Source organism: Engraulis encrasicolus, chromosome 13 (genome assembly GCF_034702125.1).
Source record: "Engraulis encrasicolus isolate BLACKSEA-1 chromosome 13, IST_EnEncr_1.0, whole genome shotgun sequence".
Classification (NCBI taxonomy): Eukaryota; Metazoa; Chordata; class Actinopteri; order Clupeiformes; family Engraulidae; genus Engraulis; species Engraulis encrasicolus.
In genome coordinates, this window is record NC_085869.1 from 47,582,963 (window position 1) to 47,601,041 (window position 18,079).

Here is an 18,079-nt window from a genome sequence, read left to right on the forward strand (position 1 = left end):
AAATAACTAGTTCTGTCAAATCTGGCAAATAAAGTGATGTAAATGATATAATGATATAAGAATGATAATTTAAGACAGTTGCATGTTTTTAGGCAGTTGAGAGACCTTGAATAAATGTCCCACTGCAAGCATACTCAGCGCTCAGGTGAACAGGTGCACAGACTGCAACTCCCATCATGCATTGCTACCAGTTCCTTGATGATTACAGACTGAACATTCTAGCTAGCTGCCCACCACAGCATAGATGCATTCAGCAACTGCCTCACAGTAAATAGATATAGCTACCAATTTCTGTTGAGATGTTGTGGTTCGAGGGTTCAATACCAGCTGCTATTGCCAGTGCCAAACAGCAGAATTCTGTATTCGTCGTCGTTATAACAGGTACGGGTCTTTACCTAATTGAGTAATGTTTGTTTGTCATGTCCAGGTACTTGGATTACAGTGACAGGGCCTAGCCTACGGGGTTAGCAATTGTAACATGCTAGTGGCATTAAACCACTGCTTAACGACTGCTTATGATATGATGACATGTTATTTTAATGTTATATCCTGAAATGATCCCTTTCTCCTCACTCCCCTCATTTGAAGGGGTGCCATGTTTGGTTTGTCATCTTACGAAAGTGAGTTATTCCTTGCTAGCTACTGAGTTAGCTGAACGAAATCGATGGCGTTAGCTCTACAGTCAGACAGCATACGACGTACTGAAACGAAACGAACTGTTGCGTGTCATCTGGGCAGATAACGACGCCAGTCTTACCCAATATTTGCCTTTAGTTACAGTTTAAAATAATGGGTATAGGTAACTGTTCGTGTGTAACGTCAGGTTGTGTCGACCTTGGTAGCTGGATGATGCTGTAGACGAAAGCTAGCGTTGTACATTAAATTCACATGGCTCAGTGCGCCAGCTGGATTGCACATCAGCTGACTGCAATGTCGAAACTTTGTGTCTGTGTCATCTATCTTACTAAATATCAGACTCCAAAGAGAGCCCGTACACCTGATTCTGTTGCCTACTGATCTCTGTCTCCCTCGTTTACCTTTGCTCTATCAGGAGATGATGAACTGTCAGAACAGATGATGTCAAGCTGGGAGGATGAGGCAGTCGCCGCGGCATCCAACAACTCCTTCGTAGCAATTAAAATCGACGCCAAGAGGTAGGCATACGGATCTCAGTTTTTGATCGAATATTACTCTGACGTATTTTTCCCCTAATGTGTTGTAATGGTGTCTAATATGATTTTGTTTTTCTTGCAGCGAGACGTGTGTCCAGTTCTCCCAAATATGTATCCTTTCATATTGAGATTTTGGCAGGTGGTGTCAGTTTCCACCAAGTGCTGCTGCTTATTTTGGATGTGATGGTTTCATTAACTGGTTTCACTGTCCGTGTGTTGAAATGCACTGACAGTTTCAGAGTCTGTTTTCAGTATCAGTCTGTTGGCATGTGGCTGAAAGACTTTTTGGGGGGCTCAGTTGTCAGGTGGCTAAACGACATCTAATGCCCATGAATTAATTACTAGTTGGTGGTTGATATGCTGCAATAAATATGCTTCTTAGATAGTCCACTAAAAGCAAACAAAACAAAAGTCCATACAATAGTGGCACTGGCTGCCGTTGTGTCGCCCGGCCGTGTGCTACTGCTGAAACATCACTGACAAGTCAAGTCAAGTCAAGTTTATTGTCAATTTCTTTACATGCACTGGTCATACAAAGAATTTGAAATTGCGTTTCTTGCTCTCCCATGCAGACATAGACTAATAAGGACATAGACAGTATAGACATAGACAGTACTCATACATGGACATAGACAGTATGGACGTAGACATTGCTCATACAGACATTTAAAGTGCAAGACTGGACAACAGAAGACTTGTAGAGAACATACATTAAGAGGAGGTATTTTGTTGTGCTTTTTCTAAAAGTCCTTTATCGTTCTGACATAGTAATAGTAGCATTTGAAGAAAATAAATAATTAAAAAAGGTTTTATTAATTTGACCCATGTACACTTGAGTTCTTCTCCTTAATGTTATTATGTGGAAAGATCCTGTGGTATGCATCCCATCCAGTTTCTTCATTGGAGAGAATGGGATTCCTCTGGAGGTTGTCGCTGGGAGTGTGTCTGCAGAGGAACTAACAAAGAGGATACAGAAAGTCAAACAGGTCTGTCCTCATATTGAGTATCACACCACTCATATAGAACCACTGTTGAGAATGATGTGCTGAGAATGGTGATCTGTGTTTCACGCAGAGCATTTTGTTTGTAAAGGCTGGGGGTTTGCCATTATTATAGTCAATGTTACGATTATGATTGGAAAGGTTATGTTATGGAGTTTGATAAGAAATACAACATGAAACATCTGATACATCATTAGATTATGCTTTTGTAAAGTAACTTGAAAAAGTATATCCCCAATACAAAATCTTAATCAGGGATTGCGGGTAATTCCAAGAAGGGGGTTCAGTTGCTCCATGTTTTTTAATTTTTTTCTTTAAAAAAATGTTTTTGGGCTTTTATGTTGCATTCAGGACAGGACAGTTAGAGAGTTTGACAGGAGATGAGTTGGAGAGAAAGAGAGAACCGGCATAGGAATCAAACCTGTGTCGCCGCTGTAATGGTATCGCATTCTAGCTCATTGAGCCACAGTTGCACCATGTGGAGATAACGTGGAGCCAGTACTAAATCAGTGAACAGAAGGGATTGGAGTCCTCATTTTCTTAACCTGATGATCCCTTCAGGCTATCTACTAGCAGGTTAACCACTCTCTGTAGGTCATCTTAGCCTGTTTTATCTAGGGATGCACCGATACCGATACTGGTATCGGTATCGGCACCCGATACTGCTCATTATACTCGTACTCGTACTCGTCAAGCACTTGCCGATACCAGGAATGATGCTGCTATTACACAAAACAATGCAAAATGTTGTTAAATCTGTGGACAAATCTGAAAGCAGCATGGGAAAAAAGTGCCACCTCATACATTTACTAACATTTAAATCTACATGGAAATGGACAATACAAATATCACAGGTGGAAAAAAACAAGGTCAAGGTCATTTTCATTGTATTTTGGTGTTAAAAGGTATCGGTATCTGTACTCTGTATCGGCAAGTACACACATTAATGTACTCGTACTTGTATCGGTTTTCAAAAAAGTGGTATCGGTGCATCCCTAGTTTTATCACTTAACCTGTTCTTCGATTTCCCTCCTGGTTAAAGTGGGAGGTGTTTTGGTGTCAATGTGGACACCTTGTGTTAGTAACTCTAAAGCTCTGGGGGGAAACCCTGAGCCACTGTGGCAAGGAGGAGTGCCATGCCAAGGCAGAAAAGTGGCTGCCAGGCTCAGTCACTTAATGACACGTTTACCTTCATCTTAGACTAAGATGTGTGTTGAAAACCCATATTATGCTTGTTCAATGTCAATGACACATTCAGCCAACATGTTCTGCCTCTTTAGAAAGCTATGAGTGTGAGGAAGGACATACACAGTACTTACACCAATGCATTTGTTAGTAATGCAAGGCCTAGTAAGAGACACTTGTATATAACTAGAATCATTGCATTTTTTAGCAACAATACAGAGAAATGGGTCAAATTGATGATTTTTCGGTTCTTTTCCAACTGATGTGACGCAACACATTTTTTGCCCACTTTTTTTAAATCATCATGCAAACTGATATCATTGGCATTCAGGTTGTTGTGACACAATTTTAGTAGACTTTCATGTTGGTGCCTAGCAGCATTGCTCAAGGAGTTGCCCCATGAATCATCATTTTGAAAGTGTTCAGTATCCTTTTTCATTCCTCCTCCAGTATCATCGCTGTAAATAAGTCCACTGGGAGAGAGGTGCGAAGGCAGGCAGCATACCTGGCAGCGTGCTTGAAGTGCGGGTGTGGGTGGATTTATTTCCTGGACGCTTGCCTGTTTTTTTTTCTGTTTTTTTTTCTTGGGACCATTAAGCGCTCTCGATGCCCTCTCTTTAACCTTCAACTCTTTTCTCCTCCACTGCCCAGATGCACTTTCAGCAGGCAGCTCATCCGAACAACAACGCGGCCGAGACAGAAATGCATGCAGAACCCTCCCCTCAGACCAGCACAGAGGCGGTGACAGCAGCGGCAGCGCCAGAGGTCCAGCCCTCCCCCCAACAGCACACGCCAGCTTCTCCTGAGCCCGAGCCTGAGGCGCCCACTTGCCCCATGGAGAGCTCAGAGGAGCCCGCCCCCGTCTCCACATCCAAAGGTACCAGAGATGGTGATGGGCAGCCTGGATTCATTAAGCTTAGTTTACGATCCAGGGCCACACATTCCAAATGATCTGATTTTACCTGGCTTTACCAATTCATCCAGGTGACTGCCTGATTGAATCATCACCTGGTTGAACTGGGCAGGTAAAACCACATGCACCGTGTATTAGTTGTTTTTTAATTGATATTACTTTATTGTATTACTATATTATTACAGTACTGTATTATATATTAATATACACTGTGTGTCAGTTACTGTTGTGTCAAATGTGCTGGTTATAATGTTGACCTGACTTGTTGTGGACTGGTAAGTTAATTGGTCTATAAACAAGACTGACTAGACATGAGTTAATGTGTGCCCGGTGTGTTTAGAGAGCTTGTCGAGGCCGGTGGAGGAGAACGGGGCCGTGGGAGCGCTGACACCCGGTGACGAGGGCAGCCTGAGCCTGTCCTCAGATGACGTGTCCCTCGCCTCACAGTCAGAGGAGGGCCTGGACGCCAAGGTGGACAGGTGAGCAATAAATATCTTCTTCGCAGTGGTGCATTTCTCCAAAGCGTAGTTGTTAGCCTGTTAGAAACTTGGGTAGTTACCAATGGGAAATCGCATTGAAAACAACAAAGTAGCTGCTGAAGTTAGCAACTTTGGTTTAGAGAAATGCACCCTAGAATTGTATAAAGTAGAAGTACTCTTACAGATGTTATTATAACACTAGTATTATGATATTACAAAGTTGAAGCCATGTAATATCATAGCTCTTGTGTTGTAATTGCACCTGCAAGACTACGTCTACTTCTACATTATACAACTATTCTTCCTCCTCAGGTTGACCTAGGTGTCAACAATCAAGTCAGTAGGCCTACCGATGGCTTTCAGCTTCAGCAGTATGGCATCACCCTAGTGTATTTGTGGTTTGTGGGCAGCCGGTTAGGGAGTTGGACTGAAGATCAGAGGGTTGCGGATTCCAATCCCACCCTTACCTCTCCCTACACCTCCGTTCATGGCTGAAGTACCCTTGAGCAAGGAACCTAACCCCACTTTGCTGCAGGAACTGCAAACAGTACCCTGTAGATAACTAAGTTGCTTCAGATAAAATCGTCAGCTAAGGGTAATGTAGTAATAATAATATTAATAGTATATGAGAATATAAATGGTTTAAAACAATATATCCATTGTATGTCAAGGGATATTTGGCTTCCATTAAAATATATGAGCAAGTAAATTAGTATTAAGTAACAGCTAATGTGTCTCTGTGCTCGGAAGATGAGGTTGACGATGAGGGTTTGTGCACGTTAGCCAAGGCTTTTTTTCCCAGGTTTATCCGGACATTTCACCAGAAAGACAAATGTCCCTAACTCTTTAGGAACAGTGTATTTATGCTGGTGTATTGTTACACAGGAAGAGATGGGACAGGCTTGGGTTATGGGTGGTGATGAAGAGCTGTGCTGTGTGTCTGGCTGTATGCGTTTGGTGTCTTGTTTGTATTTTGGCGACCCCCTGGGAGACAAGACAACTTGTATCTTCTAAAAGATTTTTGTCTTTGAATTTTGAACTTGAAAGTATTTAGAGGTAACGGAAAATAAGGACGGATGTACAGTAACAATGTGTTTCTGTGAACTAATTCACATACAGCAGGTGTAAGACCGAAACAGGAAGACAAAAACATGATGGAGACTTATATGAAGAAAGTATACATGTGCTGGTACAGTTGTGCTCATATGTTTTCATACCCCAGCAGAATAAACGCTTTCTTCGCGATTTCTCACAAAATATCAAGGATTACACAAAACCTTTTTTTTCACTCATTGCTAGTGACTAGCTTAAGATATTTATTAGCAATATTCTGTGTTTACTCTTTCAAAAGCATGATCACAACCCAAACTACCCAAATGACCCTGTTCAAAAGTTTACATACCCTAGTTTCTAATGCTGAATATGGCCCTGTTTAACATCAGGGACCGCTCTAAATTGTTTGTGGTAGTTGTGGATAAGGCTCTTAATGTTCTCAGATGACAAAACAGCACATTCTTCCTGGCAGAATGGTTGTTTCCTATAATATCTTTGGGTGTCTTGCTGGAACCTCACATTTGAGGTTTCCCCTGAGTGGCTCAATGATGTTGAGATCAGGAGAGTGAGATGGTCGCTCAAAAACCTTCATTTTATTCTTTCTGAAGCTAATGACGGGTTGATTTGGCTTTCTGTGTCGAAATATTGTCATGTTGGCACCGTTGGAATTTCAATTCAGAAATGCAATATGAGGAGTTTGGTTGGAATCAAGCCAATGGGCAAGGGAATCATTGCATTGCAATGATCATTGCAAGGGAAATTGTTCAGGAGGCATAGGACAACCAAAAAATAACTTCAGGTGAAATATAGGACAACATGAAAAAATGTTTTAAACTGTACAGGAAAGAGGCACTTGAGGAAAGATGGGCTGTTGGGGGTTGCCAGGAGAAAGCCATTACCACAAAAATGCAAACATGTTATTTTGCATATGATACACCAAATAGCACAGTGAGAAGCATCAAAATGCCTGTGACAAAGTCATTTGGAAAAATGAGATCAATATGGAACTTTTTTAGGCCACTATTAACAGTACCATTTGGAGAACAGTCAATGGAGCCTATGATGAAAGTTACACCATACCCTTCTGTGAAACATGGTCATGGACCACTGATTTCATGGGGACATTCGAGTTACAAATGCATTATACTTTTGATCCATACTCGCAGAATGATGAATACATTGCCCTGTGAAAAATACTGGAGGAAACTTGACACACATCAGCCTTGAAACTGCACATGGTCCATTGTTTGGACATGCCAACATGACAATATTTCAACACAGAAAGCCAAATCAACCCGTCACTAACTTCAGAAAGAATAAAATGAAGTTTTTGAGCGACCGTCTCACTCTCCTGATCTCAACATCATTGAGCCATTCAGGGGAAACCTCAAATGTGAGGTTCCAGCAAGACACCCAAAAATATTATAGGAAACAACCATTCTGCCAGGAAGAATGTGCTGTTTTGTCATCTGAGAACATTAAGAGCCTTATCCACAACTACCACAAACAATTTAGAGCGGTCCCTGATGTTAAACAGGGCCATATTCAGCATTAGAAACTAGGGTATGTAAACTTTTGAACAGGGTCATTTGGGTAGTTTGGGTTGTGATCATGCTTTTGAAAGAGTAAACACAGAATATTGCTAATAAATATCTTAAGCTAGTCACTAGCAATGAGTGAAAAAAAAGGTTTTGTGTAATCCTTCATATTTTGTGAGAAATCGCGAAGAAAGCGTTTATTCTGCTGGGGTATGTAAACATATGAGCACAACTGTATATGAAACATTGAAACGTCATTTCAGCAACCAGCAAAGTAGCTTCTAAACAAAGTGAAATGAAAGGGTGCTTCTTTGATGCAATGATGTTCGTCAGCCTGATGATGATCAAACTAACTAATATCCATCTGCCCCAAAGGTTAACCAAGAAACTGGAAGAGAGGCGGGAGCAGAAGAAGAAAGGAGAAGAGGAGGTGAGTGGTTAGGACGACCGACTCAAAAAATATTGCATTGGCATACACAGGTACTTGTGTACCCGTGATAACATGTTAAACCATTTCTACATGTATTCTACATATTCCTAACAAAGTAGATGTGTGCACATCCTTCCTCGTTGATGCCAGGTGCAGGACAAAAGCATATAAATGATAGAGAAAGTAGATGTCTGGCTGCACAATGAAACCATGATACAACCGCTAGTCCTCTCCATTTATGCATTTATGCATGTGCAATGAGGGTGAAGTTCATCCTCATCTAAAAGCATGGGTGGAGGTGTGGGTGGTCTTAGAGATGCGTTTTGACCTGGTGTTGGTTGTGGTGCTGCTGATGCTTGTGCTATTATGCCTAGTGTGTTCTCACTCTGCGCGGGCAGAATGAAATCCTGTGCCCTGAGGAAGGTCTTTGAGACCAGAGGCTTGACTATTTAAAAATAGAAAAGGATTGAAGTGTGCTGACACTTTTTCCTTCAATATAAATATCAAGATTAACAAGTTGAAATGACATCTAGCCATTGTGCTGCTAAATGCTGGAACTAGCTTTCTGTTGAAACTAGAACTGCCCAGACAATGGTATGTTTTAACAACATCTTTATTTTCATCTGCCTTTGGTTAGGATTTTTATCTACCGTCTCTTTTAGATAATACTATCTACAGTACAATATTTTTCTTGCACATTGAATGACAATTGTGTATGATAATGTGCTGTTGCTGTTCAATATGGCAGACTGAGATCCGTAAGGAGGTGGAGAGGCGTAAGATGGGGAAGGAGATGCTGGACTTCAAGCGGAAACATGAGGACGACCGGACCAAGCGCATGCTGGAGGAGAGGAACCGGGAGAAGGCAGAAGAGAAGGCGGCCCGCGACCGCGTCAAGCAGCAGATCGCTCTGGTAAGTACAGATACAGTAGCCTGGTTCTCACCAGGGCCTCTATTGGGGCATTCAGGCCGACTGAGAACCGTGTACCTATTCGCCAATTTGCAAACTTACAAAACAGTCTTACGGTGTAACAGGCTACAGTCTATATTAAACTATATAAGTGAGGTTATTTGTACAGCACAGTTTTAAACATTAGCTTGGCCAATGTGTATTGTAGGTATCAAAGGCAATTGTATTTGTAGTAGTAGTTCTGATAAACGCAGTAAATGTACACATTTTTTCAGCAACATTTTGGGTCATACAAAGGAACAGAGAAAGAATGGACCACAGTGGACAATGGACCAAGTGTTCACAGTCATTTTGTTCACCTACAGTGCTGCTTGAGTCAGTGCTATAAAGAAGACAAATCAGGGAGAGCGAGATGGGGCGACTTTGCAATGCAAATGATCAACTGTTCCAACCACTGCACAGCAGTGTGGTGTGTGGGTGGGTGCCAATCCACTGTTTCTGGCAGCATGTTTGTTAGTCAAGATGACTCGGGCTTTACAGAGACATGTGGCTATCATCACTATTAAGACTATGTTGTGCTTTTGACTTGGAATATGATATAAAACCCCTCAAAAGCAAATGTAAGCTAACAAATTCTATTTTCAAATTCAAAAACTACATACTGTATATATGTATTAAGATATGTATTATTAACTATAAAGTACTGGGGGAAACCCTGCAATCACTTTCAGCAGACGTACACCACCACACCTTAATTGCAGCTGCAAATGTGCAGATTATCCTGATAAAGTGAATAATGTTTAGTGTAATCCAGTTGTACTGATTTTGAAATCATTCATAGAAAATTTAAGTACCGGTAGATACATGCAACCACTGCAGATGGACCTGAGAAATATTTCAGTGATTATTCAATCTGTAGCTATAGATGCAATGTTGTGTAGCCTTATTGTAGTGCAGTGAACCAATATTTATTAATGGTTTAAATGATTTTAAAAGATTGATATACAATAGTGCATATTTGGAGCCACTGTTTAACTAGAGTGAGACAGTGTAGTTCTCTAAAAGCTTGATCTTGTGAGGCTGAAATAGCTGTGCCTCAACCTCAGCCACGGTGACTGCCAATAGAGTTAAAAGATAACCTTGCGTACACAGTGTCTTCGCAGTGTTAACTTTTTAATGTTTACCTTTTTAAATATGCTGTTGGCTATTCTCACATTCATTATAAAAGAAACAAACGAAAACAAAAAGAACAATGATCGTAGAATGACTCAAACGGAACAGAGGACACCGGAGCAAATGTTTTTAAAAAATATATTTTTAAAAGAATTATAAGTGCATGAAAATGCAGACTTGACGTGGACTTTGAAACAAGTTGATTCATTAAAATATTGATTGATGGGTAGATGGTGATAAATAGGCATCTGAAGAGGGTTGATAACTCGCAGTTAAAGTGAAGGAAGAGTTACTGTAAATACTTGACTGATAAAGCAGCTTTATTTCATGGTGAAATGTGATGTGTGCACCTGCAGGACCGTGCGGACCGCGCTGCCCGCTACGCCCAGAACCATGAGGAGGTGGAGGCGGCCCGCATCGCAGCACTGCAGGCCCGGCAAGCAGAGCAGGAGGCCCGCAAGGAGCACACACAGCGGGAGAGAAGGTACTACACCACACTACACTACATTACATTACATTGCATTTGGCAGACGCTTTTATCCAAAGCGACTTACAATAGAGGACATGGTCACAGCTTACATCATTGGCAGATACAAAGTGCACAGGAAATGTACAGAAAAATATTTGCAGATGCTAAGTAGGGTTTTTTACAAGTACATTAGCACAGGGTTAAGTAGAGTAGACACGTGTACACACACACACACACACACACACACACACACACACACACACACACACACACACACACACACACACACACACACACACACACACACACACACACACAAATACAAATACACAGCATACCTTAGTCTACCCCAGGGTTTTGGATCAGCAGTATGAACACTACACTACATTAAATTACACTTAACATTGCACCTTACTTTACCTTACATTACACTTGACATTCTCTGTCTGCCTCTCTCCCTCCCTCCTTGCCATCTCATCTCCTCTTTATTCCCCCACTCCCTCCTCCCCTCTCCTCATCCTCCCATCTCCCTCTCTAGTGCCATTGCCAGGATCCAGTTCCGGTTGCCAGACGGCTCCTCCTTCACCAACCAGTTCTCATCAGACGCGCTCTTGCAGGAGGCTCACCATTTTGCAGCACAAGTATGTTTCCATGCCCACGATACTCCACCTCTCTCTCTCTCTCTCTCTCTCTCTCTCTCTCTCTCTCTCTCTCTCTCTCTCTCTGGCTCTCGGCGGAGGTGGAAGGCACTTTCTGATCTCTCTCTCTCCCTCCTCTGCTATGCCAGTCTAAATGTGCTGATGTTTGCTGAAGGTTTGTTTTTTAACTTATGTCTCCATTTTGTGCCTCATAATTTGAGTAATGCAGCCTGTCTACCTGTCTGGTCCATATCTAACCACCCCACCCTTCCCTTGTGTATTGAAATGTACAGGTGGGTTGACAGTAGGGGTGTAACGGTACATAAAATTCACGGTTCGGTAAATACCTCGGTTTTAGGGTCACGGTTCGGTACATTTTCGGTACAGTATATGGGAACATAGCATGTTGTTTATTTCACCAAAATATTGTCAAAATACAAGCAAAAAAAAGGAAATACATTCAACCTGCTACTTTGGGTCGGAGATTTCATCAGTGTAAGAAATAGCACTTTTTCTCAAGGTTTCACAAAGAACAAGCCTCTACACCTGTTTTTTTCTTGCATTCTCTCTCAGGGTTCTGCACAAGCCTCTGCATGTAGTGGCAGCATAATATGAAAACATGAACAGAGGAGCCTTTTACTCAACCTTTCGGTGCAGCACTGTTCGATTCGGTTCAGGTCTTTTCGGTACGGTACGTCTGTTCGGTTCGATATTGTTTACAGGCCTAGTTGACGGGTGTTCCTCTAGGCGCTGCGGCGACTGCACCTCTGTGGTGAGAGCGAATAAAGCCTATCTGTCTGCAGTACACAGTTGGCAGTGTGGTGACCAACTTTATCATAAACTTCACTGGACACACTGGTCTCCTTCTGTTCTCATCTTACTTTGTCTGTTTGATACGTGATGGCAATTTAATGCTGTTATTGAAGTCTGTATACTGGGTGTAATTTTGATCTATTCTGGGTAGCCCAAGAAGCCCTAAAATGGACCTCCTTCCTCAATTTCACCATCTCCTTCACACTTGTTCGTATAGAAGTTCATGTTTGTGTGATTGTACGGCATTTCATTTGAAAAGTTTAAACTACCAGTACCAAAGATTCTTTAATTCTAATTCAGAATTAACCGTCTCTGCCGGTACTATTATTAATCTCTCTCTCTCTCTCTCTCTCTCTCTTTCATCTCTCTCTCATCTCTCCTTCTGCTCCTCCTGTCTACTGTAGGAGGTGGGCAACAGGTATGGCCACTTCTCCCTGGCCACCATGTTCCCCAGGAGGGAGTTTAAGGGAGAGGACCTGGAGAAGACGCTACAGGAGCTGGAGCTCGCCCCAAGCGCCTCTATCGTCCTGCTGCCAGTAAGGAAAAACACCTTTTGGATTACAAGTATTCCTCACAACTGCCAATGAGGACAAATTAATAATGACAGGATGGGTGTGAACAGGAAGGGTGCGATGATTCAGGGCAACATTCAATGCTCTAAAGTAACACCCGCCAACCAGCCAAATGCGGGTGAAAATGAAGGTTGTCCAGTAGAAAAGAAAACATGCTGTAATCTGAAGGCACAAGCAAAAGTAATTTAGCACTTTGGGAAAATTACATTTTGGAATCTGAAATTCTGATTGAAAGCAATCTTTTTCAAAATATAATAACTCTCCATAGCTACCTTTTGGAAATAAATGTAAAAGTAATTGAAGATTGGTAGACCTTATCGACAGCCACAACTGAAGTCTGACCATAATTTTAGAAATGTTATCTCCTTGAGCCAAAGAGCACCTGCTAAAGAGACAAAAGTGAAGCAGCACTCCTCCATGATCAACATTCCCCAGTGAACAGTTGATTTTTTTAGCATAAAAGTAATTGAAGTTTAAAAAACACCTCTCTCTCTTTAACAACACATGAAACTATACCCCCTCAGCAATCAGGCAGTGTTGGTGCAGCTGTCATTACATTACATTAGCATTTAGCAGACGCCTTTGTTCAAAGCGACTTACAAGGAGCAATTTAAACCAGGACAGGGTAAGGGACAGTGTACAGTTGCAACACTGTCATGTCTCAAGATTTTTTATAAAGTATTCTCTCTTTCTCTCTTTTCTCTCCCCCTCTCCCTCCCGCTCTCCTCAGCAGTCGGGCAGGGCGGCCAACGCGGTGGTGCACTCGTCAGACGGTGGGCTGTGGGCGCTGCTGGGCACCATCCTGTACCCGCTGCTGGCCGTCTGGAGGTTCCTGAGTGGCTTCCTGTTCAGCAGTCCCCCGCCCCCCTCTGGAGGAGCCGCCACTGGAGCCACCGCCTCAGCCTCAGCCTCCGCCTCCTCCGCACAGGGCCCCCCACAGCACCGTGCCCCTCAGGGCTCCAACGCCTCCACATCCGGGGAGCCCAAGAGGTCAGCATGCAGAAGTAGACAACCAAACAACAGGCACAAGCCTTATGTATTTACACCATGTCCAGAGCAAGCTGTCATGATACGCAGAAATACGTCACTACCATGATGTAGTTCATGTAGATGCCTCAAGGTGGTGGTGTTGTGATTTTGATAAATTCATTACAGCTAAGGTTGAATACATAAACATAACACAAGCCAACGTATTTCGGCCATGTAAGCTGTAGGTCAAGAAAAAGAAAGTGGATGGTGAAGCTGTCATGGTCTGATGGTTAGGGAGCCAGTCTTGGAAATGGAAAGGTATCAGGTTCAAATCTCATCCCTTTGATCAAGTCACCTAACCCCACATTGCTTCAGGGGCTGTAACCAGTACCCTGAGATATTGTGAATCACTTTGGGGATAGACATGTCCGTAGATGCCCCAGTGTAATTAGAAATTGATGGTAATTTTTAGCCCTTGGTGTCTGTTTCTGAGTTGGTTCTCAGACAAAAAAAACAAAAAACTGCCATTTCTGTGTTAGTACCATAGACTTTAGCATTTAAGTCGCACCAGAATATAAGGAGCAACCAGTCAAATTAAGTAGAAGAAATAGCCATACATACAATATATAGGCTGCATCTCTTTAATAAGCCGCAGGTGTCCACTTTATGGTTGTCACATGTAAAAATCTATAAAAAAAAAAAAAAAAAGGTAGCAGCATCATGGTATAAGCCGCAGGGATCAAAGCATGATGAAAAAAAAATAGTGACTTATACTGTATGTTGGAAATTGCAAAAAAGGTTTTCATGAGGTACATTTCCTTGTCTCCTCTTGCTCTCCCCAGGGAGACCATCCGCAAGAGGGGTCTGGAAAAGCGGCCAGAGGACTTCAAGAAGGACGGCAAGATCTACCGGCTACGGACGCAGGAGGACAGCGAGGACGACCAGAACACCTGGAACGGCAACTCCACCCAGCAGATGTAGAGCACCAGGAGACGCAGCACACCGCAGCAACAACACACAGCAACAACAGAAACTCCTCCTCATACCGTTCCTTGATGCTCTCGCCATCCTTCAGTTCTCTCTCTCTCTCTTCTACGATACGGTTTGCATCTTTTCAGTGTGTGTGTGTGTATATCTGTGTGCGTGTATGTAAGTATGTATGTAAGTATCTATGTACGTATGTATGTATGTATGTATGTATGTATGTATGTATGTATGTATGTATGTATGTATGTATGTATGTATGTATGTAAGTGTGTGTGTTCATCCGAATGGTGGATTATACTGAGTTCTGGCCTTTGCTTTGTATTTTGTTTTTGTAATGGAAGGAAGAGGGTGGTGGGGGTACGTGGTGATGGTGTGATGTCACACCCCGTAACTGGTGTCCATTGACGTTTCCCTCGGCTACTACTCTCCCCTGCATGGGTAAAACATAATTATAATCCAGTTCAAATGCCATCAGCTTGATCAAGTTAACCCTTTGTGAGCAATCTACTGGACAAGCTACTCTTCGTAGACAACTACCGACCATGTTGTCTTCTCCTTTTAACCTGGATTGTCTCTTAACGTTATAAAAAAACAAAAGGAACGCAACGTACACAGTGGTTAGGAGGCGCCCCACTGGGGCTTTGGGGGTATTCCATGAACATGGTTAAGTGATGAACCTGGCTAAATGTGCCTATAGGAAGTGGTAGACCTGCTATTAGATTGCCCACGTGTCATGATGAGGACTAATGCGGACAAATGTGAACTCCAGGCTCTTGTATTAGACAATTTACCACTACCTCAAGGTTCACTTAAGCTGGTTTACTCCTGAGCCAGGTTCTTGGAGTAACCCCCTCTGATGAGGAACGAGACGAGCGGGGAGGGAGCAGCACTCTCTTGTGACTTTTAGAGGGACGTTACGCTAGACAAACCTGACCAAGGGCTCTTAGGCTAGGAGGCGGTGGCCACCAGCAGCAGCAGCAGCACGTGTTTTTGTATCGAGGTTCCCAGCTCTTGGTTCAGCCCGCCACGGAATTAGAATGTGTTTCTATTAGTTGATGATGACGGAATCTAATCTAGCATTCTTATGTAACTAGACAAATGGAAATTAAAAGATGTTTTTCAACAAACCTACAGCGGCCTCTTGATTTTATGTGTGTGTGTGTGTGTGTGTGTGTGTGTGTGTGTGTCATCAGAAATCATGCATTCCGGCAAAAACGGCAGTATTTTTTTTTATTTTGTACATGATGTCATGATTTCCAGTCAAAGGAAACTTTCATCTCAAAGTTCAAAACAATCAAAAAAAGTTATGTTGGTGTAGTTCAGGTGAGGATACTAGTGACCACTTTTTGATAGTGACCAAATTTTGATCATGAGAAATATTTTCTTTTTTTTCAGTTTGACGTATCCAATTTAAGTAAAAAGGTACTACAGTAGGCCTAGTGTAAACATGAGCCACCAACATTACCATTACACCACACATTATCAAATATAGACACAATAGTTATTGCTCATGTGCAAGTTTATTCATTGTTACTTTTCTTATAGTGTAGACATTTGTGGCAAATAAGGCAAGCCTACATTAGTTAAGGCAAGCTTAACAGTGCATAGAGATTAGTTTAACAGTACATAACTCCACTTAGAGGTACCACTCGGAAGACAAATGGTTTCCCCATGATAATGGAGCAACATTCATATTTATGTTATTATATATGTATATTTTATTTTGTTCCATCTGTTCCTCCTTCATGCTAGGGGTGGGCGATATTAGCCTGGGCGAATAGCCGACTGTTGACTCCGTCAATCAGTCTGGCAAAAGCCATGAGGAATCTGTCTCTGTGGACGATGGGAGATGGTCTGATTTTACTCTGTCATTTAAATTAATTGAAGTTCCAAACTCAATTAAAACCCATATTGTGCATGCCTGTTATGTTATAGCGTAGCTAAAGCATACAAATAACAAAACGAAAGTGTGAATATAGTTACCTTAACCAATCAGTAACGGAGCTCGCGGGTGAGTTCTACGTCACCACTCTCAACTGTTTGCTGATTGGCGAAACACTGAGAGAACCGAGCTCGAGGCTTTTGCCAGACGATGTGTGGAGCCAAAATCTTTGGGTGGAGTACAGAGGATGGCGTCGCGAGGCTAGGGCGATAAAGAGCTCGAAAGTTCCGCCCCTTAGTTCCGCGTTTCACGGGACCTAAGCTGACCATCTAACAACATGGTAGCGAGTAAATATCTTCTGATCTCAGTCATGATATGCGCTGGGCTACAAATATGCTGTTTAAGAGGCTAGATAAAGATTATTCATGCAGAAGTATCAATGTTTTGTTCCGAGGCCGTCGGCATGAAAAATGTGAAGAAACACAGCTTTCTAAAAAGTTTGGGGGTTCGTACGAAAAATTAAGCAAAAATATCAGAAACAACATATATGGAGCTCGTGGCACAACTCGAAGGGGATCGAAATATCATGTTAATACCGCCATTGGATTACATGCTACGATTTTCGGCTAAAAACGCCGTTGAGGTCCCATGAGATTGGGGGAAGTGACGTCACTTTCGAGCTCTATGGCAAAAATGTCATATCACGATTTTTTAACATGAAATCTCGATTTCGATTATTTATTTATTTTTTAATCACAGTCTTCCATCCAAAAAATAAAAACAACAAAAATCTATTTTGATATGCTTGCAATTTGTAATTTGCAGTAAATAAAATGTTAACAAACTGATGACACTCTCATAAAGTGCACAAATAGAATACAGTAATGCAAAGAATAAGGGCGCGATCACACAGAACGCGGATTTTACAGTAGGAGGCCGATGTATTCTATTGTTTGTCAATGAAAATGAGCGGATTACGCGTCTGATATCAGCGCAAGGCGGGTTGCAGATTCTCCGCCTCTCCGCGCCGGGCGGATCGAGTTGAAAAAAGTTCAACTCAAGGCGGAAAACCAGCGGCGGATTTCCAGATGTTCGATAGGAGACCGTTATCAACATTCATATCAGATTCCCTATCCAACATTAGGAGAGCAAGGAAAGAGCTTGTCTTCTATTCATTTTACATAGATGAATGGACAAAGCATTTTGTGTAGGCCTATGTTTTCACATTAATGACACAACACCATCGATTAGGCTACGTTGCGAGTGACAGTTGTCGTTACGTTGCCTAGTCACCGCATTCGAATAGGCAGTGGATCCGCGCTTGGTGTGGTCATTTCTGATTAATCAGCTGGACGCGCATCGCAGATTGTAGGCAGAAATCCGCGGTCTGTGTGATCGCGCCCTAAAAGTGAAGACAACAACACAAGTAAGTAAACATCACTTTGATGCTGATAGTTAACACCAGAGCCATCTAATAACAGAGTTACGCCACTCCCATAGACCTCTATGGACCAATCTTTCCACAGCAATGGCGGCTCTCATGGAGCCTCACGGAGAGTTAACATGGAAATCCCCATTGACTTTAGTTCTATTAGAAGTTACTTAGTTCCAGGAGGTGGCGGTATAACACAGAAAATGTGGTAAAGGTCATGTAATTTGTTTGTACTTAATCTTTGTTTGGTATGTGATGGTTCTGTGTTAGTTTCCAACGAACAGAAGTTTACTGTTAAGAAACATTTTAATCTACACGAATCACATCACCAACCGACTTCCTGGTCCCCGGTTTGCGCAACTCTGTTATTAGATGGCTCTGGTTAACACCCTCACTGCAAGACTATCAATCCGATTTCTTCACTTTGGCAGATTCGAGACGATCTTGTGCTCGATATGGGGCA

General features: G+C 42.3%; 1 protein-coding gene across 2 annotated transcripts; it reads left to right on the forward strand.

The window, feature by feature from the left end:
- The first annotated feature begins 205 nt into the window (after nt 1-205).
- On the forward strand, nt 206-15,429 carry ubxn4 (UBX domain protein 4). 2 transcript variants are annotated; one of them, XM_063214084.1, is made up of 13 exons: nt 206-381; nt 1,052-1,154; nt 1,255-1,283; nt 2,040-2,158; nt 4,010-4,235; nt 4,612-4,750; nt 7,717-7,771; nt 8,520-8,684; nt 10,211-10,338; nt 10,862-10,964; nt 12,179-12,310; nt 13,077-13,336; nt 14,158-15,429. In XM_063214084.1, the coding sequence occupies exons 1-13, from the start codon at nt 300-302 to the stop codon at nt 14,294-14,296; spliced, it is 1,680 nt and encodes a 559-aa protein (XP_063070154.1). In that variant the 5' UTR covers nt 206-299; the 3' UTR covers nt 14,297-15,429. The 2 variants fall into 2 exon arrangements, with proteins under 2 accessions (XP_063070154.1, XP_063070155.1); XM_063214085.1 differs by having other exon boundaries at nt 13,080-13,336.
- The last annotated feature ends 2,650 nt before the right edge of the window (nt 15,430-18,079 follow it).

Excerpts from the sequence above, each read along its gene's own strand:
- ubxn4 (XM_063214084.1), top strand. The coding sequence starts at position 300 with ATGTTGTGGTTCGAGGGTTCAATACCAGCTGCTATTGCCAGTGCCAAA. Across the intron at positions 382-1,051 it reads ATTCGTCGTCGTTATAACAG|GAGATGATGAACTGTCAGAA; the intron begins GTACGGGTCTTT and ends TTGCTCTATCAG. Across the intron at positions 1,155-1,254 it reads ATTAAAATCGACGCCAAGAG|CGAGACGTGTGTCCAGTTCT; the intron begins GTAGGCATACGG and ends TTTTTCTTGCAG.